This window comes from Anser anser (genome assembly GCF_964211835.1).
Source record: "Anser anser genome assembly, chromosome: 15".
Taxonomy (NCBI): Eukaryota; Metazoa; Chordata; class Aves; order Anseriformes; family Anatidae; genus Anser; species Anser anser.
This window is the reverse complement of record NC_139736.1, coordinates 15,959,109-15,984,730: the sequence shown is the minus strand read 5'-3', so window position 1 is coordinate 15,984,730 and position 25,622 is coordinate 15,959,109. Positions and strand designations below refer to the sequence as shown.

Genomic DNA, 25,622 nt, shown 5'->3' with positions numbered 1-25,622 from the left:
CTTTAAACTTCATAAGTAAGCTATTTTGGGAGCAAAGACAATGTTTTGGAGATGAATTTTAGACTTAACTAAGTGGAACAAATGTTTATGAATGCCATTTGGCTTTATAAGTTTTAAAAAGATCCCTGTCTTACTGGGGACAGGGAACCTCACTAAGAACATAGTGATGTATCAGTGGAGTTTGGGTATTTTTTCAATCTGCTGCTGCATAAGCGTATCTAAAGAAATATACGGGTTACATCTTTAATTAAAAGACATGTAATAGTTTTAAGTCCTCTTCCTTGTTAGGTTTAAAAATAAAAATCTACAAGAGTTCTAATGCTGGATAATAAAGTCACAGAGTATAACCTTTCTTTATGTGCTTTTTAACTTTCGCTTTTAATTACCTTTAGATCGTTAATCCGCCTAAAGATCTGAAGAAACCTCGTGGAAAAAAGTGCTTCTTTGTGAAGTTTTTTGGAACAGAAGATCAGTACGTACTGCTTGTTTTCATCTGGTGAAAGTGCTGTTCCATATAACGTGCTTTTTTTCATGGAAGAAACTTTTGCTAACACGGCAAAGTGTGAATTTGTAGAAGTTTTTAGTTTATATGCAATAAAAATCCATCTATTATTGCATGCTATAGATATGCAAGTGGGTGTATGAAGACTTGGAAGACTTCTGTACTCAGTTACACCAGGATTTTAGTTGCTGCTGTGAAGGAAACTTCTTGGTAGCTTGCCATTTGTAAGGGAGTAGGTGTGATGGTCCTGGGTTAGGTTTTAGCATGTAACTGTTCGAGACAGGTACAGTGAAGAGCATTCATTTATTTTTGTGCTGGAAGAATAACATGGCTTTATGCTTGCCACTCATAATAAGAACATAGTTTCATGCCTGAAGACTGAAAACATTCTCGCTGCACCTTTGGGAGACTTTGTAGCATAGGGCAACAAAAACTAGTAGACTCTTTTTGCAAAGCAGAAGTTACTGGTTCCAAATAGACATACAAGATCATAGTTGTCTTGGACTTAGATGTTTACAATCTGGAGAGAAAAATGAAACTTATTTCTTGAAGCCAAAAATTATGTTGCCGGTTTTCCTGTTTTTCTTTGCTGCTATTTGGTGTTCAGTCATGCAATAAGTGAGAAACCTGCAGGAGATTAGCAAACATGTTACTTCTGGTAGGGACAGGAGTAACAAGAACCAAGAAATGGATGTTGCTTAAGAGAACTGTTTTCAACGATATTCTTGCTTATTAAAAAAAAAATCCATTAAGAACTGATATCTAAACTTGATGGGGTAGAAATGAATGCTGCACACTAATAGGAAGGTTTGTAGGATCTCTAGTAATATACAGTAGGTGAATGTTGATTTGAGGGCAAAGGATTTTTTCTTCTTGTTAGCCAATGGATATTCGAACTAATCAGGCTCTAAAAGCTGAGATCTGTCTCTTTCTATCCTAATCATTTGCTCTTGTTTCTTCAATTTCATGTTTTTGGATCAAATACAGAGGTGTTTTGTATTAAGACAAGTTTGGAAGAAGTGGTTGTATGTTTATGGTACTGTAGCTGAGGTTAGCGACATTATTGCAAGTGTAGAGTTCAGATCTACAAAATAATTAGGATCTACTACATGATTCTGTATTCTTTCTAGGGAAAATCCGACCACGTGACACAGGAAGGTAGTGCTTGCACACACACCTGCCTGCATTCTTCCCGCTCTCCCTGCTGCTTGTGAAATTTAATCATTTCCTGCTAGATGATCACAGTTCAGAAGCTTGCTCGTTTTGACTTGCATACCTTATCTGAAAATTAAATAGAAATAAATACTGTCCTCTTTGCTGCTCTTATAAAGTAATATTGATAGACAGGAGAGAGAATCTTGTGTGCCTGTTCTCTCCTGAGTTATGGTGGTGTTAGAACTGTGAGAAATGCTTGTCTTTGAGCGTAGTCAAAGAACCAAGTCATGAAAATTTTAACTGATTTCACTTAACGTATGAGCATCAAGGGGAAATTGTTTTATTTTTTGTAAGTAAACTAATGCATTTTACAAATAACTTTTTGTAAGACATATATAAACAGTGGAAATAACAAATTAAGAGAATCTCTATCTAATGAACAGAATTACAAGTGGGAGCATGCAGAACTCCTATTGCTGACTGTAGTTCACGGTATGATAAATACACACTGGCTCATACTGGTATTCTAGTGCACGTTGCTCCTGTTTTCTTGTGCTTTGCTTTTTCCATACCTTTCAAGGTTGCAAGGTGACATTACCATTGATCCAATTTTACAGCTCTTCTGTTACTGCTTTATTCTGTCAAGATTTAATATTTGGACACAGACCTTTTGGTTATTGGGCAGTTTGTGTAAGGCAAAGGCAAGTGCTAGTTAATGGGTAGAGTCCTTCTTGGACACTTCTCAGGGTGGTTGCCAGCCAGTTTGTCAGTGGTTAGGCAATCTCAGAATATGGATAGACTATTTTCTTCTGAGGAATTCCAAAATGCTAGTGAAAAGCTATTTCCTTCTGACCTTTGTGGCTCCAGTTTCTCATACCAAAGGTTAAGGAGAAAGCTGCTTAAAGGTAAGAATGGGTTTGCAGTCATTTTGTTGTTTTAATGTGGAAGAGGAATTTGCTGATTAATTTAAACTGTGGTGTACGCCTGTGCTCTAGCATAGTGAGAGGCACCTTGATGTTCGTAGTGGTGATATAACATCCATGTCCTGTTCTAAGTGATTTCCTTAATCGTGATGCACGTGCTCATGTAATGCCTCTTACTGACTTGTTCTCTAAATTCTTCTCTAGTAGTGAGAATTCCTAGTCTGCCCAGGACTTTTTTTCTGAGTATTTGTCCTCAGAGTAAGTCACATCAAAATGATTCTTCATCCAAAATCAAGAAGAGTTGATGTTTCCTGCCCATAGAACTGACAAGCATGTAACGGCATACAGTTGATGGATTATAAACTACAACTTTCTTTTAGTCTTTCTAAATAGCGATGGAAGATTGACCTCTTGCCTTTGTTTTCAGCTGTGCTTCTTAAATAGCTTTTCAGATTGCCTTTTATTTTCCATTTCCTATGACAAGCTACAGGCACGTCTTAGGAAATATTTGTACATCATTCTAGTAATCAAGGGCAGCAGCTGTAAGAATTGCTGTGTGTATTTATTTATGGCAGTTAGCAGTTACTAGGCTGGCAGGCCCATAGCCTACCAGTCTTACAGAAATGCTTAGAGTACTCCTTCCAGTTCAGAATGTTCTGACGTTTCATGGCCTGTTAGGAAATTCATTATGACATTTTCAAAACTGGAAAAAAAATGAAAATCAATGCTTTTTATTATGAAGCTGTCACTCTTCAGCACACTTTTCTTCATGGAAGTATCAGGGAGAGTTCTGCAGTCATCAGGGCTGTGGATGTGTGTGCATGTACATACGCTGTAGCTATACTGTCATAGTCGTGGTCTTGCAAGTCATGTGCATCAGTCTTAATAGGAAGCTGGAGCAGCTCATTCTTAACACACAGCACCTTTTTGAAGCATCAGTAGAAAACTAAATAGTCTTAGTAAATGCCGTGGGGTCAGGGGGTCACTTCCTGACTTGATATACTAAGGAAAAATGGCAAGTGTGTAAGGAAAAATGAAAGAAGCTTGTAATCTAAGATAACTAATGATCTGCAATGTATTTGCATTAGGCCTGACAATCTTGGCACAGCATTTGGTGTCTTCCCATTTCTCATATACTGTTGTGATGCCAGCACGTACCCTCTTCTTCTGCCACTGTCCTCCCTGGTTTTCAGGGAGAGAGAAGTTTACGGAAGTAGTCTTTGTAAAATATTATATGAGATCCCGACGTCAGAAAACACGTGGTTGAAGCTTGCCAGGTGTTGAATGTGATACTTTTTGGGAATCCTCATAGACTCAGAGGCTGTAGGCTGAGCTGACGCAAGGTTAGCTTACATTGCTGCTGTTTTTCAGATGGGCGTATCCCATGCAGAGCTCGGCTGTAGTTGAGCTGCTGTATGCCAGAGCCAGCTGGGATGTTGTTAGACATCTCTGTAGGCAGAGTGCCATAGATGAAAATTACTATAGTCAAAACTTGTTCTTTTCTTGCTGATATTTCTGAAAGTTTAAGTATTCTGTAAAGTTTCTGTTATTGCATAAATTACACATTTCCTCTACTGTAGTAAAATACACTACAATTGCATAAATTTGAAAAATTTACCACTTACAACTTCTATCAACATTGAACTTCTGCTTGTTCTTCTGCAAAATATCCCTTCCTTTCAGTTGCGTGGATGTTTGGTTTAACTTGTTGTGATCATTTTTGTGCTGTTTGCCATTAAAAGCTTTAAATACCAAATTAGAGAGTTCTGCTGTTTGAGTTGTCATACTGATGAAAATTGGGGCTTAGCCTTTTGATGTCAGGAACCCCTGTCCTTATTTCTGCATTTCATTTCTTGGTTGTGTGCTCACCAACACAGATCTTGCAAATAGCCAAGCTGTTTTCGACTTCAGACTGATTGTGTTAACATTTAGTGTGGTCCTTTAAACTGGTGCTCTGTAAACTTGAACGTTCCCAGGCTTTACTAAGTAAAAGAACCTTGGAGATACAGTGCCACCATTCTGCAGACCTAACTTGTAAGGCTTGCAAAAAGTATTTGTGAAGTTTCTGCTACTCCCCTTTCTCCAATCTTTCTAGGGTTTTTCAAGGTATCATTAGGAACTGGTATCTTTAGACTGGAAGAGTGGCTAGAAAATGGTGCATTTTAAGGTCATCTTACCTGTCCTAAACTCCTGTCACGGATTTGAAAATGCTGTCTCTGGTTGTCTCTCTTCTATGGCACTGTTTTCCATGCAGCTCTAGGTCACATTCATACTTGCCTCTGCTTCACGAGCTTTTAAAGTTTTGATTATTGTTTGTGAATAGAATGCGGATTTTTACAATGAGCAGGGGCTTTGTAAGAATGGCATATTGAAGGAGATGAGGAAGGGTATGAAGAAATTAGCAGAGAAGCCCATTACTAAAATGTATCTCATACATAAAAATGTATTAATGCTCTCAGACACATGATCTGACTTTTTTTGGGGGGTGGTCCTTTGGGGACCCAGGTGTTGGACTTGATGATCCTTGTGGGTCCCTTCCAACTTGGATATTCTATGATCTTTTTAACGTCTTTTCACTTTCTATTTAATCCATTCTTTATAGATATTGGATGACTCTGTGTGGCAATATAAATACAATCTCATTTTAAATATGATAGCTTCAGTAATGTAATGTCACTAATTCCTTTTCTGGGGGCGTTAATGCATTGCCAAGTGAGGAGAAAAATAGTTCCTTGTACGTTGCATCCTAGTGCACTGGGTTTACCTGGCAAGGGCTTGTTTGCATGGGGCCTGCAGGGGTGGTCTTTGTGAGCAGAGCCCAGAAGTAGACGAGAGCCAAATTCAGTCAGCTCCAAAAGAGACCTGCTGCTGGCCAGAGCTGAGCCAGCGAGTGATGCTGGTTGCACCTCTGGGAGAGCAGATTTAAGAAAGGGGCTGGAGGGGGGCATGGAACTGCTGTGCAACAAGAGTTGGAGGAGAGAAGAATGACCACCAGCCCTGCAGACAGCCAGGGCAGTGCAGGAGGTAGAACAGGCTGTCCCCCTGCAGCCCATGGGTCCCATGGCAGAGCAGGGGGAAGAAAAAAAAAAAAGCACACAGGTTGAGATAATTTCCTTAAAGGAAAAAGGAAGAGGGAAAAACAAGCAAAGGCTATGCGGAAGCACAGAGAGAGGAAAAAAAATTGCTTGTTGATGGGAAGTAGAGAATAATGTTTGACCATGTCCTGGGAAGCAGGGCCTCAATACTTGTATCAGTTGTTTGGGAGGACAAACATCTTCATACTGAGAGCCCCTCCTCTCCTTCCCCTTCCCCACCTCTTAGTGCTGAATGTGACACCATATAGTATGGAATATCCCTTTGGTCTGTTCAGGTCAGCTGCCCTGATGATATCCTGTTCCCACTCCTTGCCCACCCCTGGCCTACTGGTTTTGGCAGGGTCTGTAGAGTCCTGATGCTTTGTCAGCGCTGCTCAGTAATGGACACACTGCTGGTGTGATAGCAGTGCTGCTCTAGCTACAAGTGCAGAGCCCAGTGCTGTATGGGCTGCTGCAGGGAAAGCGAACTCCATCCCAGCCAGAGCCAGCACACCTAGAGACCTCCTATCTTAGTATTGGCCGTGAGGTTATTGCTTAATAGAGATCTGGTATATAAACAGCTTCCCAGTAAACACATTTATTCATTAGTTTTCAGGTGTCTGAAACACACAAATGCTTTCTGGACATCCAGTGTCAAAAGCCATGTCCGTATCTTACAGAAGGTTATCCAAGTAGGTGACACACCAGGGGTAAACTGGAAAGGAAAAGACCCTCCTCAGTTATTTCACCCTGAGGCAGCACTTAAGACTGTTTTTCACTTGTTAGTTTGTCTCTGAGATCTCTAGCTCTTTGTCCCATGTGAGCACGAGTGCCAAAATTTACCTTCAGTGCCTGGAAGAGGAAAGCTTTGTACTTCAGACTTTCTCTATCCGAAAGGAGAAGTAGTGGGAAAGTAAACTAGTGAGCATGTATAGCAAAGAGGGATAGTATGTGCAGGCTGAAAGAAACCTAAGAGAACACCATGGAAGAAAAAACTGTTCTTACTTTAAATTTAAATCTGGGAACGGTGCTTAATGTGCTTTATTGTAATGTACCCCCAAAGTTTGTTTACTTTGTATGCACAATGGAAAGACTTAAAGCTGATGCTTCGTAGTACCTAGTCATGCTTTGTCCCTGAGTGTCCCACAGAAAGGCTTTGCATCGAAGTGAATGTTTGGATGTTTTACTAATGTCTGGGCAGCTGTGGAGGGGTTCTTTGAACAGCTGCTAAACTGCAGGCTCTAGGCTGAAAGTAATGATTTGACTTGTTCTGGTATGTTAAGTCAGTTGTTCTGAAGATGATATAAACTAAGCAAAAAGACTCAGCTTCGTGTGCAGGAGAGTACTGGGTTCTGCTTCCAGGCTACGACTGGCAGTATGGAAAGGATGCTGGTGCTTCTGCAGTCAGTTTTAGCAGGAGACCTTATCTCTCCTTATACGGGATACAAAAAAGTTTGTCTACATTCAGGAAGCTGTTTTCTAACTACAAAAAGTGGTTAATGCCAGTGAAGCTCTCTGTGAAGTTTTAAAGGGTTTGCTGGCTTTACTCATGAAGAGAGGGCAAGCAGGATCCAGCAAAGCAATTGACTTATTATTTTTTTAATAATCTTTAATTAGTAGTTTTTATCATTTTTTTCACCTTTATGTTAAGCTTAATTGCATGACATGCATGATTTCTAAAGAGGCATCTGTTAAACCATTTCACCTGCTTACAGGAGCTAGACAGTACTGGAGAATGTTTAAAATGTATAATCAAGGCTATTCAGTGTTTCTAACACAGGGATGTTTGGGGACCAGAGAAAATCAATTCAGCTGGCTCATACTCTGTGCTGGGCTGCTATATGCTAAAAAAAAAACAACATCCTGGCTCAAAAAGATTTTCTAAAACTTAGGTATCTTTTCAGTAAGGTGGAAGTAGCTTTTTAACAGTGTGGCTAATAAGTCTAGGCTTGAGTCTGAGGAGAGAGGAAAGTAGTCTAATCCCTGTGAAAGCCACAAGGAATAATGAAAGCAAAGGTATTCCCTTAAGCTGCAGTGAATGAGTTGTAGAAGAGCTTGCCAATCAGAAGGGAAGTGAAGTTGTCATCCTGTAGTTGAACACTTACCCATTTGATAAATGTCAAGAGGTCCTATTCAGCAGCAGTGGAAATGGTGAAGTCTTTTGAGTTTCCTCTTCAACTGCAGTCAAGTGAATACTCTGCTACTGTACCAGTTTACCTTAAGTCAAACAGTAACAATGAAGAAAACTGTTCTTTTTCCTCAAAAGTGAAAACGCTGTTATTGTGCAGAATGTCAAAGTACGTTCGAAATACACCTGGCAATGAGCTGTGGTGTTTGCACTTCCTTCATTTGTGAGGTATCTAATTTTGTTCTTTCTCCAGTTTTTGCAGACGCTTGTACACAATGTGTTTGAGCAAGGGATTGATTACTTTGAATTGTTATGTGGCCTCCACTTTTAACAGCCTTATGAACAGATTCGTGTTGGGGGCTACCTAATACGGAGGCATGTGATTGCGGGTGTTTCTACTGGTGATATAAGAACAGCCACTAGACTGCCTTTGTACTGAACAAGTGCCTATGATCATATCCAAAAGCTGGTCTGCTGATAGAGTATATGAATAGCGCTTAGAGGGGAGCAGTGCTAGCACAAGAGGATGAGAAACCTGAGAGAGAAACCAAGTAAAAGTGCCAGAAGTAAATTCTCAGTGAATGCAGACATTACAGTCCTTCAAGCTGTAGAAAACGAGTGAATTTGGGTTGCTATCATCAATTGCTCTGGGGAAGAAAGTGTATCTCTATTTCTAGAAGTATAGTGGTTGAGGAATTTGCTGTTTGGAGAATAACTTATTTTTTCTGATTTCTAGTGCTTGGATCAAAGTGGAGCAGCTGAAGCCGTATCACCTTCACAAAGAGGAAATGATAAAGATTAACAAGGGTAAGCGCTTCCAGCAAGCCGTGGATGCTGTAGAGGAGTTCCTTAGAAAAACCAAAGGCAAGGATCAGGTGAGTGGATGGTTCTTTACCGTGTGCATCAAAACAAGACTTGGTATGAACGATGGTGAAATGTATCTTTTATCTGAAAGGAGTTCATTGCTTCTGTCAAGTTTGGGGGGGAGGGGGGCATGGTTTTCATTCCTGTGTCTTTTTTTCCCCCCATCCTCTCTTCTTCCCCACTCAGTCTTGTTTGAGGAGGAGGGGGAAAAAGTATTCTAATACTGATGGAGAAACTGAAGAGGCTAATTGATCTGCTTATGATGAATTTATAAATCAGTCTTAAGTCTTGGCCTAGAATTTAATATCTACTGATCTCGTCTTAAGTATAGTAGAAGTGCATATATGTGCACGCACTCCCAGCGAATCTTCATGGCCTGTTCTATTACTCAGTTACTTAAACTGATGTGTTTTTGCAGGTGAACTGACCGGCAACTTCACTCACTGACTTCAAGGGGCTAACAAATACCTAGTTTTCGTGTTACTGTGCTGTTGGTTTGCCTGATAATAACCAGCACAGGGTTCTTCACATCCTTGGTTTTACATAAAAGTCATTCAAGCTCTTCTCTTCTTTCCTTACCATCTTCTATTCTGTAATCTCTCAGGCATCTTCCCATAACTCCAGTGAAGAGAAGAATCGACGTAATTCCAGTGAAGAAAGAGGCAAGCAATCTGCTGGTGAAGAGAAACGCAAAGCCAGCTTGTCTGAAGGGAAGTTGAAGAAGGGCACAGGGGAAGGAAAAAAGAGGGTTTCTTCTGTATCGTCAGAGAGAGGATCAAAGTCACCTTTGAAAAGAGCCCAGGATCAGAGCCCCCGAAAGCGGGGGCGTCCACCCAAGGATGAGAAGGTTTGTGTTGTGCATGTCCGCCAGTGCCCTGTGGACTTTGCAGGTGGATTCTAGGAATGACTGGCACCTTAAATAACAGGCCAGCAGGACGAGTCAATTCAGTATCAGGTGGTTTAAGCTGTTCCATGTTGCTTCTTCTAGACTGATTGGTTGTCAGATACCTTTGGCGAGCATATTGTTGATTCTTTCTGTGAATTTATTGCAGTTATTAAATGGCTCTGTTCAAATCTTGGAGAGGGCTTTGAGAGCTGTCTCCTGAGATTCCACCTTCCATCTTGCCATCCCTCAAATTCAGTTTATGTGGGAAGGATTAGTGAGGAGATGTGGGTCTTCATCTGATTCCTGACTTGTCCCATTTCATCTGCTTTGTGTGATCAAGTGATTTATAGTCACTTAACACACCCTTAGTAAGTGCTGAGGATGAAGGTGTTCTTAAGGGCAAAGGCTTAAAGAAGAAATTCTTGTAGCATGGAGAGAATACACCAGAAGAATTCTTTTTATTTGTTTCAACTTCTGTGCTATAGGATCTATTTCCTTCCTCCATTACAAAAGTCCAGCATAAGAGCGTTATTTTATCCTTGTTACTTCCCTTTTACATCTGGATGTCGTGACAGCAACAGGAGCCAGCAGTCACCTAGAGTTCCAGCCTTTTTATTTATTGTGGAACTCCGTGCTGAGGTCCAGATCTTCCTTTTCCAAAAGGATAAGTATTGCAGTGGATTTTTACAATGCATATGTTCCATTGGAGACTTCAGATGAAGACTGTTGGGAGACTTCAGCTGATAACACCCTGCATTAGCCTGCTTTCTCACCAGTACTTCAAAGGGATCATGTTTTCCTGTGCTTCACAATCTTTGCTTTCAGTATACCTCAGGATGCAACTCAAGATGGTAGTCTTTGATCTCCAAAATTATTACTGGATTGGCCATAACAGGTTGAACAGCAAACTCTGTCTTGATGCCTTGGTAGTAAAATGAAGCTGATGAAAGAAATACTGGCTTTTTTTTTCTTGAGCCAACTTCTGTTAAATCAGACCATGCAGAAGAGACCATCAGTTTCTCCTTTTGGGGGGAGTTGGAAGAGGGGAGGAATGAATGCATACTTGTGAATTCTTACTAATAATTAGAGTGACTCATGCAGGAATACACTTTATTAGAACTTACTTTCTCCTTCCGAAGTGTTGCTATAGGCACATTATATGTTCAAATTACAATAAGCCCTATTTTTCTGATGCAAAATGCTTTTGTCTTTGAGCTAAGCTCATTCCAAAATTGATCAAAACTGATGGCTGTGAGAATTCCAATAGTGCTGACATGCTACATGCTTAGTTTTTACTGTATTAGCTGCTTTGGGGTATCGGAGAGAGTGCTGAGTGACTTAATTGTGGCACCAGAATTTTTACTGAGGAATTACAAGTGTGGTGGGTTTAAACAGCTTGTCACAAAGTGGTGGCCAGCTAGGTGATAAATGTTTGGCCACAGACCATGAAAGTGAGTGAGTTTCTCTAGGAAGTAACTTTTACAAGTTCAGAAAAGTAATGTACTGACAATTAGAGAAATCACTATAAAATTATTATGTCATAACACTATTTTTCAGCCTGTGAAATAACTTTAAAGTCTTGTATTCTGCTTGCCTTGTTCTCATAACATCCACAAAATATTAGTCCTAAAAGGAAAAAATGTTTGTTATTGTTCTGAATTACTGCAATGTTGGGATCTGGGTTTTTTGTTCACAGTCCAAATTCTAGTTTTCCAAGCACTTAGCGTGCAGAAAATTCAAGGATCCAATTGTTGCTGAGGTGTGCTCTATCTAGAAATGCTCTTTAGGCATACGTGATCATTCGCATACTCTCATTTTCAAGTGTATATGGATATTTTCAAAGGACCAGCACAACCATATGTTATCAGAGTAGTCTCCACCCATGCTTTGCCAGTTGAAGCAGCAGTGTGGTCTCTAAAGAGAGAATTTTAGTGTGCAAGGTGTTCCTTAGACTGAAATGGCGCTTCGAGATTGGAGGCTGAAGTCTAAATTGTCCCTGCTATCAGCTGAAACAGTTGTATCCATATGAGTTACCTACAGCTGTCTTGCTCTTACCTGTTTTGCAAAGTGCTCTTCTCTCGTGGTTCTGTGTGGACACCAAGATACACCGTGCGTTTTCCTGAAGGGTGTTTCATTTCTGAACCCTCATTTCAGGAAGATAACACCCAGTACATAGAAGTCTTGCACAGTCTCTTCATATAGCATGAAGACGCATGTTTTAACCGTTATCTTTGGAAATAAGGATGCGTATATTAAAACTTACAGTACAATAATGATGCATTAATATCATCATGACATGACAAATTGGGGTATGTTAATGAATGGGAGCAGTCCACATACCAGTTCCTGTCTCATGCATTCTGCAAACTTGAGCAGATGTGACTGTATCAGATACACACTTAGAAGCTTCTGCTAACAGGTAGGCCACTTTCTTTGGTTTTGATGGCAGTAGAAGATTAGAACAGTTCAAAGCTCTGCTTGACTGTGGTGATGTTCTTTACCCATTTTTTAGCTTTTTGCATCCACCAGAGGGAAATGCTGGATCAAGTGTGTTTGTTTCTCAGCTCACTGCATGATTACACAAGTGCAATGATTACTGTTGTGGCTTCTGGACAATCCATTCTTCATATGTAACTGGTTGAATTCCCTTCTTGGCAGTTCATGTTGTTGTTGTTTTCTTAACGTCACCTGCATTGATAATGCTGTGTGCTTTCAATATTACCTCTTCATGGAAGAGCGTGTGTAGTGCTTTTCAAAACTGTGTATGATCTTATGATCAACATGATCTTATGATCAACATGCTGTTATCAGCTACTGAGCCAGGTTGTAAACTCTTTCTGATCTTCCTCATATCTTCTCAGGACCTCACAATTCCAGAGTCAAGTACAGTGAAGAGAGTGATGACTGGAACAGTGGCTGGATTTAAATGGCCACCAAGCGTCAGTGAGGTGAGAAGCTCTAGGTTTTCTTTACAGCATAATCGATCTAGGAACTGAGCTTGTAGAAGATGATCTAGAGCCTTTTATCTCGGCTGTGGAATAGAGATTTTCCCTTCCTCCTGTAGGACCAAAAAGATGCTTTCTTTATGTCATTCTGTATTGTAACAAAGCTTGACAGTCTCCTGGGCAACTAGTAAGTATGTTGAAAAGTGATATTTCAGTCATTGTGGAATCATCTGCAAATTCACGCCTCACCTACTGCACATGTTTTTTGTACTTCTGGTTTCAAAAATATTTCTGTGACTGGCTTCCCAAAACTGGAAGAGAAGACGTGGATAGTCTCTCCCTGTATGGATACTGTGGGTATAGGGTAGTTTACTTCAATTTCACTCTTAAATAGCTTTTGGAAACCTTCCATTTTGTACACAAATAATTAAATGATAAGGCAGAGTAAGAAGAGCATGATTCTACAATAGTGCTTAGGATGCTCACTGGGCAGGTAAAATACATGGGCTCCAGTTCTTGTTGCTGTTAATATGGGTTTGCCTACCATATGACTGCTAGGATTAATGTCCAGCCAACTCCCAGAATACTGTTTTAAGAAATTTCTTGGAAGCTGGAAAATAATTGTTTTTGGGAGGAGCTGTTGCTTCTGTCAAGCATGGAAAGGCCTTGCAGAGAGATCTGGACAGATTGGAGAGCTGGGTAATCACCAACCACGTGAAGTTTAACAAAAGCAAGTGCCGGGTCCTGCACCTGGGACAGGGCAACCGTGGCTATTCGTACAGACTGGGCGACGAGACGCTGGAGAGCAGCCCTGCAGAGAGGGATCTGGGGGTTGTGGTTGACAGCAAGCTGAATATGAGCCAGCAGTGTCCTGGCAGCCAGGAGGGCCAACCGTATCCTGGGGTGCATCAAGCATGGCATCGCTAGTCAGTCGAGGGAAGGGATTGTCCCGCTCTGCTCTGCACTGGTGCAGCCTCACCTTGAGCACTGTGTGCAGTTGTGGGCACCACAGTACAAAAAGGATGTAAAACTGTTGGAGAGTGTCCAGAGGAGGGCTACAAAGATGGTGAAGGGCCTAGAGGGGAAGACGTATGAGGAGCAGCTGAGGTCACTGGGCCTGTTCAGCCTGGAAAAGAGGAGGCTGAGGGGAGACCTCATCATGGCCTACAGCTTCCTCATGAGGGGGAGTGGAGGGGCAGGCACCGATCTGTTCTCTCTGGTGACCAGTGGTAGGACCCGAGGGATTGGAGTCAAGCTGTGATAGGGGAGGCTTTGCTTTTGAGAATGAAACAGTGTAAACTGCTTAATCGAAACAGGCTGCTTGATACAGCTGCTACATATTGAATATTTTACACCTTAAGTTGTTATTGTCATGCAGCTTGGGAGAACAAGGTAATAGTGCTGTGGTTGCTCAGTGACTCTCTGGGAGGTTTCTGAGTATGTTTTTTTTTTCTTTGTAGCCTGTGAAGGACAGTGATCCGCACTTTCATCACTTCCTGCTGAGCCAGACAGAGAAGGTGAGGATTTGGCAGACAGGATCATTCTGCTAATCTGTCTAGCTTGGCATCCTGCCCTTTGCTGGGATGAAGGGCTAAGTACAAAGAGTAGACATAACCAGCTCTGAAATTCTGTTCTTTGGGGCCTAGTAGAAATGAGATTCTCACATGCAGTCTTGTAGTTCGATTACTTCCTAACATTTAGGTTTAGAATGATTTAGCAGTGGGGACAACAAATAGTTTAAGTCATTAAAGATTTCCTAGCACCAGGATTTGGCAGACTTGTTCTATTAAATTCTGCAGATTGAACGTGAGGGATAGGTAAAGCTGTTCTTCTGTTTTAAAACACTGTTTTTTGATTCTTTGACAGTTGTCCTTCCAATTTCTTCATTTGGATGAACTTGTTAATTAGCTTAATATGGGAGGAGAATTTCCTGTGACCAGAAAAGCTCCATGTAAAACAGTCAATTTATCTCATAAGAGTCAGAAGTCTTGCAGGATTTTATCTTCAGCCAGTGAAAATCTGGAGGAAAAGAGAAGATAAAATGAAATGGAAAAAACATTTATATCTGGCTGAGGATCTGGGCAGAGACAGATTAAGAGTAGCTGAAAATAAGCAGCCAAGGCAGGGGCAGCCTTCAGCATGCGATTTGTTGTAAGCCGTGTGCCTTCTTAGCTTAATGAAAAGGCTTCCACAGCTGCATTGACATAATGAGCACAGGTATGAGGCGAGGTGCTCTGTGTCAGGCTCTGGAGTTCTATTTTCTTTGGCTCAAATGTGAGAGTAGGGATGCCCTGAATCCTTGCCTCTAGGGGAGCCTGTTGTATGAACTGCGGAGAGGAGTTTGTAGTCCCTGCATCAGAAAACAGTCTGAATTGTTGGAGTAGGGTAGGAAGGGAATAACTTGGTATGTTACAGTAGGTTTTTGTTTTTGTTTTCACCCATTGAGGGAAGCCCGAGAGTTTTCCTGTGTTGCAGATGGTGTGTGGGTGAGCTGCCTGTTTTCTTTGTAGCAAGGATATAGTCTGTTTACTCAGCAGAGCAAATCAGCCCTGTCATTCCTCTGAATGCTTTGTCTTCTTCATACAGCCAGCTGTGTGCTATCAAGCCATCACAAAGAAGCTGAAGGTTTGTGAAGAGGTGAGGCAGCTCTTGGCTTTGATGGATTTTCCTTATTGTCATAAGGATTTACAGTTCCTCCAGAGCTGTGTGCTTTTTATTGTTTTCAGGAAACGGGATCCACCTCCATCCAGGCAGCAGACAGCACAGCAGTCAATGGCAGTATCACGCCCACAGACAAAAAGTAAGATCTCCAACGCACTTCAGCCATTTCCCTTCCTTTTTCTCCTTCCCACTTTATACATGCAGCCATATCCAGCTTGTGAGAATCAATAAACCTAACGTTTCTCTGTAACTAGAGATCTCTTCTGTCCTTGCGTGAAACTCTAATTTGGGGGGAGGTGGGAGGGAGGCAGCTAGAAACAAAACAGGAGCTGTACTGTAGAAAAATTCTAAACAAGGTCTGGCCTGGGTATATTTGCAGTTCAGTGCTTTCGTGCAGTTGCCCTATTTCTTTAGGGTATATTGCAGAACATGAAGAAGCAGTATTTCTGAGTGCTGTATGATGCAGAAGGATAAAAGCTAGTTTTTCTGGTAGTGTGTGGCAGTTGACTGGGGTTGTTTAATTGCTATCCTGCGTATATAGAAGGCAAGCGGAAGAGGGAGGTGTGTTCTCCCAGCCCAGGAGCTTTGCTACGTAGCATATGAGACTTCTGGTTTCTTCTAACGCCCCCCCCTTCTCCTTTCTAGAGTGAGAGCAGCTTCACTTGAGCTTCCTGTGTCATTCTGTAACTTCCGCTCTGTTCAAATTGAGTTCAGGCCACAGCTTGCTCCTTGCCGTTGGGGTCGTTCTTAATGGGATATCATTTCTCAACTGTACTCACAGGGAACCAAAATAATAATGAAGCTGTTCAGGTAAAACAGTCTCTCAGGAAAGTGTGGCTCAGATGTGGGTTGGGAAAGAAAGAAGATGACTGTTCCAGAGCCTTGAAAACAGGTGGACCTTGGTCGATCTGTTTAAGGAGCCTGTAGTGTCTTGCTCTGCCCTGTCTAAATTAGTTTGCTCTAACAGAAAATAGCATGACTAGATGGGAGAGCACGGGAGGCTTGCGAAAGCCACAGTGCGACTGTAGTGTGGCTAACTGTGAAGAACTAAGTGTTGGGAGCTGCGAGGCTGACTTCATTTTGAAGTTACATCAGCCATGTAACTGAACGCTTCAGAATTTCCTGCTAGAATTGTGGTTTTGGTGTGAAGCTAGCTGCATGATGTATAAAAGGATCCTTGCAGCAATGACTGCAAAACAATTCAAATTGCGGGGTAATTGCAGGGATAGAACTTAGTGCATTGTCTTTTTCTTGAAGTGGGGGGAGCAGAACTTTTGCCAGCTTAGGGGAGGAAAGGCAGCTGATGTCAGGGATTGTCTCACTCATGTTGACCTGTAGTGGGCTATTAGTTCCTTTCTTTGTCCATCAAATCGCAGCTGTGGAGCAGGGACTAGATCTCTGGTATGTCTTTGTGTGGTGCATAGCGCAGTAGTTCTTGCTGGATTTTACTGAAATAAAAATAGTAATGTATCATTCAGTAGTATAAGCCAGCCATTGTACGCATGAACTTGTTCAAAAAAAAACCAAATTAGAGAAGCACCTGCTAATTCACACATCCTCTCTCTTCAGCGTAGCAATAGCTAGCTACAGAAAGCACAAGCAACGAAATGTAATAACTAAAAACCAAAGAACCCAGCCTCCTAATCTTTTACTATTTTCCTACTCTTCTGAAGCGGGCTTAAGACTTTCTGCCGGAAATTGTCAGGGTTGCTTAGTAAGCAAAACAAATACCAGCTCGCTGTTAAAGCACAGTATTTGCCCATTTGAAACGTGCGGCTTAAAAATCCTGTTGTTCTGCCTGTGGCTGCAGTGTGATATTTTTTTGCTGGTGATGCTCCAGGGTTTGCTCTTCATCACTTCCAAGACCACAAGAGGCTCACAACAACTGTTTTCTGTTACATAATCCCTTTTCTTCATTAACGTTTGTCTTCCCCTCAGGATAGGATTTCTGGGACTTGGTCTGATGGGAAGCGGCATTGTCTCCAATTTACTGAAGATGGGTCACACTGTTACTGTGTGGAACCGGACTGCTGAGAAGGTAGGTAGGCATGTACTTTAGGTAGGCATTAGTACTTACCTCTTTTAAACATGTAGTTACTGGCTGTGGTCACCAGTCACTGGTGCTTGGGAGAGGATGCCAAGGAAACACGGGTACATGCTTGGCACCTTACTCTGTTATTCCTTCCTAAGTGCTTGTGGATGGCCTCTCTGGACTAGAAGCTGTGAACAGTCACCCACCACGTTGCTATTTTGTATTAAATTATGGGGCCGCTTGTATCCTTGTTGAGGACTACAAAGTTCTGGGAATATTGCTGATCTAAATAGCTGAGTCCTTATGTTTCAGAGATTGACCAAAAGACCAGGTGCTGGGGAGTTGATCCTAGGAGTGGTGTGGTGAGATGCTCTGCTTGACTGCAGCTTCATCTACACATCCATTGTGCTGTTCGTGTTGCAGTGGCAAAAGGTTCTATTGCAGCCATTCTGTGTCACAATATAAGATGAGGATGGGAAGGGTTGACTTCAAAGTGGAAATGGAGCTGAATGGCTACGCACATTCTAGCCACTTGTTCTGTGTAGCGGAGGTGAAAATGTGGGTAGCTGGGAGAGAGATCTGTTGGTACACAGATTATATTGTAAAATATCAAAGGCGGTAAGGGTGCTCTGGCTACTTTGTTGAAAGGGACTAAAAGATTTTTCTAACAACAAAACGTGGTCGATATAAGGGGATGTAGTGGGAAGGAGCTAAGATTTTGAAACAGCAGCCCACTAAAACCCATATCAGTCTCAGCTGTGCATATTCCTGTTTACAGTCCAGCAACACCTTTTGCGATGTCCACTTACCAATTCTTTTGCTCTTATCTCTCCTAAAACCCGCAGTACTCAACCTCTTATGATTTCACCGAAGACTTCTCTTTTCTTGTGCCTTTCTTTTGAAGCTTTTCACTTGGGGTTTCAGAAAAGCTGCAGAGTCCCTTGTGTGTTGGGAGATGAACTAACAAAACACAGCCCAAATGACCCAGTTGTAAATAGTTAATATGCCTGACTCTTTTTTGGTTGGGTCCAGCAGTAGAGTTTTTTTCAGCAAAATGCTAGAGACCTCATTTGCTCTGTACTTATTTTTTCTTACGTTTGGATTTGTGACTTTTGCAGTGTGATTTGTTCATCCAGGAGGGGGCACGACTGGGAAGAACCCCTGCTGAAGTTGTCTCCACCTGTGACATCACCTTTGCCTGTGTATCAGATCCAAAAGCAGCAAAGGATGTAAGGATTAGCTCTTGTTTTTCCTCCACCAGCTAGACTGGAACATACAGTCACTGAATGCTAGTTCTGACTCCTACTGACAACAGTAGCCTGGGTATTCGTAGATGCTGGGTAGGGCAGCTACATAAAAATAAGTCTACCAACAAAAACATGCTTCTTCCACCCCCAAATAATCCATGGGGGTTAGATATTGATATCCCTCTAGTGGACTACCATTGCGGTGCCAGACTAGCTTGGGCTTTTAGGATTGGAGTTTCTTTGCAGACACCCTATTGCTTTACCGCTCTTCTGTTCCTCACAGCTGGTACTTGGTCCGAGTGGAGTGTTGCAGGGAATTCGACCAGGGAAGTGTTACGTGGATATGTCTACCGTGGATGCAGATACAGTCACAGAGTTGGCCCAGGTAATCCTATCAACTGAACTTCTAACACTTGTGACTCAGCAGCAGTGTGGCAGTTCTTGTTGTTCCAGGCTGTAAACTGTCGATTATACAGATGTTTCTGAAGATTTTGGGACGACTGTTAGGGGAGACTCAAGTCCCAAGCAAGTGAGACAGAATAAATTGTCACATCTTGACCTGTGAACAAGTTGGATGAGATGTACCCTGGTGATAGCAGCAATGCCTGTATATATGGCAAGGCTGTCAGGTGGCACCAATGCAATCTACCAACTGAATTTTGTTCCCCTAGGATCCCTGTCTGGTATAGATTTGGTAGAGATTTAGTATTCTGTAGCAAACTGGAGAAGGAAATACTGGCTGGTTGTATAAGTGTGCTTATAACTTACTCAAAATGCATAATCTGCTTATTGTAAGTGTTCTGGTTGTGGGGAAAATAATGCATTCATGTTTCACTCTAGAAATGTTCTGAGAGAGGGTTTATGTAGAAGAGTTTTACTTCTGGCATGGCATCTTTGATTTGTTCTTTGACATCTTGATCGTTATCCTCAGCCCTTAAATCAGTGTGAATTATTGTGGGAAGGGAAGATAATTGTGAAGTTTTAAGCAGAGTCATTGGTGATGCAGTAGTGTGTAACACAAGAGTGTGAAGAATACAAAGCAATCTGTCAGAGGCCTTTCTTCTTTGGGGAAGAGGGGGAAAATATGAAGTAATAACCGGAGATTCCTATGCCTCATACAGTGCCTTTAGCACTGTTTCTTGGCCATTAGAGGTTGACATGGTAAAAGCATGCAAGCTCAGCTGCTGAAAATATGCACAGTAATGATGGGTGCAGGAAGTGTTGCTGAGTATGAGGGCAACTTTTGTGCTTAGGCACCCTTTGCAGGGTACAGTGCACTGTGTTAGGTGCATTACAGTGCTTCCCTGTCCTGTTCGTGTCTAAGCTATTTGTGCTTTAAAACCCTCTCCTTAAGGACAGGAAAACCCTAAACAATGTTCTTGTTTGCTGTTCTGTATACTCAGGATCCTTGCGTACTGTTTATGCACTGCTAACCAGAGATATTCTTTTTCCAGGTGATAGTGTCCCGGGGTGGTCGCTTTTTGGAAGCACCGGTCTCGGGAAATCAGCAGCTATCAAATGATGGGATGCTTGTGATCCTGGCAGCTGGTGACAGGGGTTTATATGAGGACTGCAGTAGCTGTTTCCAAGCAATGGGGAAGACCTCTTTTTTTCTAGGTAACTGAACCACCAAGGGCCTGATCATGGTTTCTTAGTGCAAGGACTGGGATTTACAGCAAGGAGTCTGAGAGGCATATATGTTATCTTTGTATGCCATTGGTGAGAGGGTTTGGTTGTTTCCTGTCTCCATGGGCAGTATGGGAAACTGGCCTGTTCTTCTGGAATTTGGCCAATTCCAGAGCCCCCAGCCCAATTTTTCTTTTTCTTTTCCTTTTTTTTTTTTTTGTTTGGAATACTGGTTCATTTTGGAGACTTTGTTGCTTTTTATTTTTAAGTCATACATTTATGATTTTCCCCCCCTTCCTTTGAGTGCTTGGGAAATGGCTAAGTTTTCCAAAGTCTTTAAGGGGAAGAGGAAGCTGTTGTGTGTTTGGGATCAAAATGAAGAGTCTAGCAGTGTTTATACTGCATGGGGTTGGGGAGAAAGGCTGCTGCATCTCTTGTGGAGGAATGCCCAATGGTGTGTCTCACTCCCAGGTGAAGTAGGCAATGCTGCCAAGATGATGCTGATTGTGAACATGGTCCAAGGCAGCTTCATGGCTACGATAGCAGAAGGACTGACTTTGGCTCAAGTGACTGGTCAGTCCCAACAGACCCTTCTGGATATCCTCAATCAGGGACAACTTGCCAGCATCTTCCTGGACCAGAAGTGCCAAAGTAAAGTTCTCTTACATTGTTTTATTATAGAACATTTCCCACAACCTACTAGCATTTCAGTTAATGGCAGAAGGGAGAAAACCATCCCATCTTCATCAGCCTGGGATTCTAGGTATTTTAAGCATTCTAGGAACGAAGACCTGAGTTCTGTTCCTTATCCTTTATAGCCAGGGATTCTGAGAACAAGCTCTGCATTGTTTACAGCCTGCTTAGGACTTGACTTGACAGTGAGGATTTCATTGGGGCAGGGTAATAAGTGACATGGAGAGCAACTGCTTAGGAATCTTAACTAACTTTGTCAGTGGGTGATAGTGACATAATTTGCTTAATGAAGATAGAGAGCAGAGAAACAGAACATCTAAAAGCAGTGTTCTTGGTCATCAGCGTGGGAAAGGAAAGTTTCGCGTTAGGCTTGATTTACTTCTGTCGTGCTTATATTTTGCATGCATTCCTCTCAACAGATATCTTGCAAGGAAACTTTAAACCTGATTTTTACCTGAAATACATACAGAAGGATCTTAGATTAGCTATTGCACTGGGCGATTCTGTCAACCACCCAACTCCTATGGCAGCTGCTGCCAATGAGGTGAGAGTTGTTCAGATGTGTGTTACTCAGTGTTTCTTCAATAGGTAGAGTTGGAGCCATTTGTCAACAGGGACAAAAATCTAAGAATGTGGTGGCCTCTAGGACGAGGGAACAGCAAGTGAAATATATTTGGAGTAGGATGGAATAATGGAATTGAATTTGATTCAGTGGTAGAAGCCCTTACAGTATCACATCAGTAAAAACAGATGGCCTAAACAAAATCTGGTTTGTTCTGACCTGCGCTGCTGTAATTATTTGAAGTTACATGCAGTCTTCTGGTTTGTAGTGGTCAGCAAGTAATTTTTCTTCTAGGGAAAGGTTTCTTACTAAAGCAGACACTGATCCTTTTCTAATTTCTCTTCTCTAGGTCTATAAACGAGCAAAAGCATTGGACCAATCAGACAACGACATGTCTGCAGTGTACAGGGCCTACATCCACTAGGCTGCACCATTCTTACTGTTAAATACTATGATTATTGATTAATATTATTATGATACTGGGTTTTAACTCTGGACCAGTCCATCTCTGTCTCTCCATTTCCTTTTATACACAGACTTTGAGATCTGCCACGGAGGCAGCTGCTGCGGTCAGCCTTCCCCTGGTGGCAGAAGGGGGGGGGGAGGAGGGGGCTCGGATTGTTGCAGTCTAATTAGAAAATCCATGCCATGCACTGACAGTCGTGGAACAGAACAGTGGCGGCTTGTTCAGAAGCTCTGAGGCAACTCTGCCAGAAATCTGCTGCTTGGCTGATTTTATTTTCCTCTTTGTACGCTTGTCCAAGATGCTGTTTCTAATGATCCCTTTTCTCCTTTGCTGTGAAATAACGTGTGTGCTGGACTTTTTGCATCAAGGGGACAGGTGACATACATCCCATCTACCTGTGAGTATCTGTAAAGTCCTTGGTCCCAAGTAAGGTGAGGAGCATTTCTGTTTATCACCCACTGTTTGAGAACAAAGCACCTCCTGTGGAGGAGAATGGCAGTTCCAGAAGGTAATGGGGTTGCATGCAACACTGTCTAGATTCTGTTTCTTTTTAAACTTCCACCTCCCCAGTACCCTGATGGAGGAATTCTTCATACTGTTGAGAAGAACAGATTGCATCCATGTCTTCCCCTGCACAGATAACTCTCTAGCTTAGGGAACACAAACTTTACTGAAAATGAGAACACCAGTGTAAATGTGGCCTCCTAAAAGGCTAATCACAACTGCCTATCCCACAAACAGCATGGGAGCTTAACACAGATTTTCACGGAAAGCTGCAAGAGAAATATTTAGCTTAAAACTAGGCCAGAGGTATTTTATTTGGTAAAGGAACAAACCTTGGAGTTGCTTCTGGCCTTAGTTTATGTTGCTTCACTATTTGCTTTACTTTTTTATACCCTAGTAGTCAGTAATTACAAAGGCATCTTGGATTGTAGCAGTGTCACAAGGAGAGTCTGAAAGGGGTGAGAGGAATGATCATAGAGCCAAGAGATGGAGGATCTTGAGTTCCTTTTCATGCTCTCTCTCTGGCCTTCACATGGTCATTTTATCTATAAGCCTGATTGCCCATCTTTCAGGGTGGGTGATAATTACCTACCTCACAGGGATATTTTGTGTACTGATTAGTGATCTTTATACATGTCAGATTTTCCATACATGTTCTTAGTGTTACTACTCTGAGTACAACATTAGCACAGCATGAGAATTTTCCCTGTACTTGTGACTCTGCTTGTGGCCAGATAACTTCAAGGAAGACTGGTAAATAAAATGGGGAGGCTGAGCTTTACTTTAAAAAAGCGGGACTTGAACTGCAGAGGCCAAAGCTAAAAAGCAGAGATGATCTCAGTGTTGGTAGCAGAGCAGCCCAGAGTCCAAAGGATGCCTGTCTCTGAAAATACACAGGGCATGGTGGTTGTTTTTTTTTTTATTCTCAGTATTAGCCTTTTAGGAGGATTTTTGCATTTTAGATTTGAGAGTTAGTAAAATGCCAGTAAGAAACATTGGCCAAAATGGCTTCTCAGTGGCACAATCTCCTCCCTTGGGTTGGGATTCTGTAAGGAAAGAAAGCACATTCAAATTAGATCATGTTCTTTTAAATCCTGAGGTCTGCCCCTCCCACCATCTTATTTTTCTAGGAACTTAATGGCTGTTTAAGGAAATTTTCCTGTGGCTTAGGATTTCTTACCAATCCTGCTTTGTGCAACGTGTATATGGTTCAGGGGCACCTTATTAAGAAACAGAGAAAGCATCAGATGCTCATTATGAAACATGACATCTAACTCCTAATGTTGTAAATGTTATTTTAGTGAATATTTCACCTCCTGCTATCACTGTTATTTGTGGGCTAATATTGTGTTATGCTTTATGTCCTGTGGCAAACATCTCCTAGTAATAGATCTGTTAGACATCACTTTGCCCATTTGTCAGCAGTATATGTGAGCAGTATTAGTTACACATACGTATTTCTTTGTCAATACAACTGTCATCCCACATGTAGATACTCATATTAAAGGCACATATAACTACCCAGGATAACCAGCCATTAGCCTGCTTTTGCTTTCCCTCATCCAGAAAAACTTAGCAATTAGCACCAGAAGTCCTTGATTAAACATGCTGCAGTTAAGAAATCACATTATGAATTACATATTGAGGGCATCTGGGAGAAGTTGTATTTTGGGGACAGGAGATAAGACCAGAGGTCTTGTAAGATGTGTTTTGGAAGGAAGAGGGGAAGGGAAGTACTGTCCCAGATTCTACTGAGAGTGGAACGGTTCCAGGTCAGTGCAGCAAAGTCTCTTGGACTAGATTGAAGGTGAATGGGTCTGAGCCAGTGTAATCAAGGATCTCCCTCTTTTTACTTTGCGGTGCCTCTGGAAGCTGTGGGAATGCAAAAGGAGCTCTCAAGTCTCATGACATATATTTCATAGTGAATTCAAAGAACCATACTTACAAAAGGGTCCCTAGGCATCTCAGTGCTGCAGGTCTTGTTTTCCAGAAATATTGCATTTCTCAAAATTATCACTCTTTCTGTGGGAGTTGCAGGTGCAGACTGGTTGAACACTGTAACTTTTCCTGGAAAAACCTGACTGCAGCTTTCTGCCTGGATAGGTACATGGGTGGAGGGTGCAGTGTTGCCCAGCCAGCTCTGTGGTCACAGGAAGGCCAGAGACAGAGCTGAAGTGGATGTGAAGTGAAGGAGGAAGGGTGGAAATGGTGGAAACTGGACTGTTTCAGATGCTGTCTGAGGTTGACTTGTGATAGTCTCACTTGGATTCTTCTATTTATATCTGTAGCCTCTGAACATGGATCTTACTCTGTTCCTAGGCCTGATATTTGGGGGAGGGAAGGGGCAGAGGGGGGGAAAGGTGTGGATTGAGAGATGCTCTAATAAAACTGGTTAGTCAATGTTGTCTTAATATTGTTGACAATTCTGTAAAGTTCATTTTTATGAAGATTTCTGTTTTAGCCATTTGCTTTTCTGACTCCCTCCTTTTTAAAGAGAAAATGTGACACTTGTGAAAAGCTTGTAAGAAAAGCCGTTTCTTTTCCTCAATGATAGAACCTATAGTTAATTAAGGTTGTGAATTTTTAATTTTTGCCTTGTTTTTAATTAACATTTGTCATTCAGAATAGGATGTGTGAAAATGTTTAAATGGCAAAACAAAAAGATTTTTTTGTGCAATTAACAAAGCTACTGGCAAAAAGAATAAAACCTTTCTTGGTAACACAGTGTTCTTGTGGCAGTTTCTGAACCTTTCAAACTGGTATTCTAGCATTAAAAAAAAAAAAAAAAACAAAAACACATGCGCTCCTCAAACAACCCAGAATCCGGAGCTGCTGTAGAACAGCAGTGTACCTGGGAGCGTTTTGGTCGCTGTGGTCTCCTCAGAGAGGCACTAAAATGGACGAATAGGGCTAAATTCTGGTTCTGCTTGCACGGAGGGCTGCGTACATCTGCCTGAGGAGGAGGGTGAAGGCTCTGTTTTAACGAAAAGCTGAGGTGTGTTGGTTCATGGGCTTTTCTAGTGATTATAACTGGGACTTCTGGCGTCTAAGTGGAAGGATCTTGGCTTGCTCTGTCAGGAGCATTCTTCCTTCTAGCATCCGGGGCTTTTGGAGCACTACCTCAGCGCCTCAGCAGCAAGTCGGCCTTTCCAGGCTGCTGAAGACAAGATCCCTGAGCCGAGGCTTTTGCAGGTGCAGGAATGTTGCTTTGTGATGATCCAGGCCATGGCGCAAGGTAACTTGGGCTCGTACTGTTTGCTGCTGACTAACGGTGTGCTTCAATTACTGCTAAAATTAAGGGTTTTTTTTTTTTTTGTTCTTTGGGAGCTCTCTGGAGCTGTGTTGTTTACTCAA

At 41.9% G+C, this 25,622-nt stretch overlaps 1 protein-coding gene across 9 annotated transcripts in view; it reads left to right on the top strand.

The window, feature by feature from the left end:
* GLYR1 (glyoxylate reductase 1 homolog) overlaps positions 1 to 24,988 on the top strand; it is a 28,274-nt gene extending 3,286 nt beyond the window's left edge. For 4 of the 9 annotated variants that reach the window (XM_083800660.1, XM_083800666.1, XM_083800667.1 and 1 more), the window contains 14 exons: positions 393 to 472; positions 8,519 to 8,657; positions 9,251 to 9,493; positions 12,394 to 12,480; positions 13,938 to 13,994; positions 15,064 to 15,114; positions 15,204 to 15,277; positions 17,077 to 17,176; positions 18,289 to 18,399; positions 18,701 to 18,802; positions 19,872 to 20,034; positions 20,515 to 20,694; positions 21,156 to 21,280; positions 21,648 to 24,988. In XM_083800660.1, coding sequence (XP_083656786.1) covers positions 393 to 472; positions 8,519 to 8,657; positions 9,251 to 9,493; positions 12,394 to 12,480; positions 13,938 to 13,994; positions 15,064 to 15,114; positions 15,204 to 15,277; positions 17,077 to 17,176; positions 18,289 to 18,399; positions 18,701 to 18,802; positions 19,872 to 20,034; positions 20,515 to 20,694; positions 21,156 to 21,280; positions 21,648 to 21,722 — 1,587 coding nt within the window. In that variant the 3' untranslated portion in view covers positions 21,723 to 24,988. Of the gene's footprint in view, positions 1 to 392; positions 473 to 8,518; positions 8,658 to 9,250; positions 9,494 to 12,393; positions 12,481 to 13,937; positions 13,995 to 15,063; positions 15,115 to 15,203; positions 15,278 to 17,076; positions 17,177 to 18,288; positions 18,403 to 18,700; positions 18,803 to 19,871; positions 20,035 to 20,514; positions 20,695 to 21,155; positions 21,281 to 21,647 lie in introns of all 9 variants that reach the window. The other 5 variants (XM_083800662.1, XM_083800663.1, XM_083800661.1 and 2 more) reach the window with 5 other exon arrangements.
* The last annotated feature ends 634 nt before the right edge of the window (positions 24,989 to 25,622 follow it).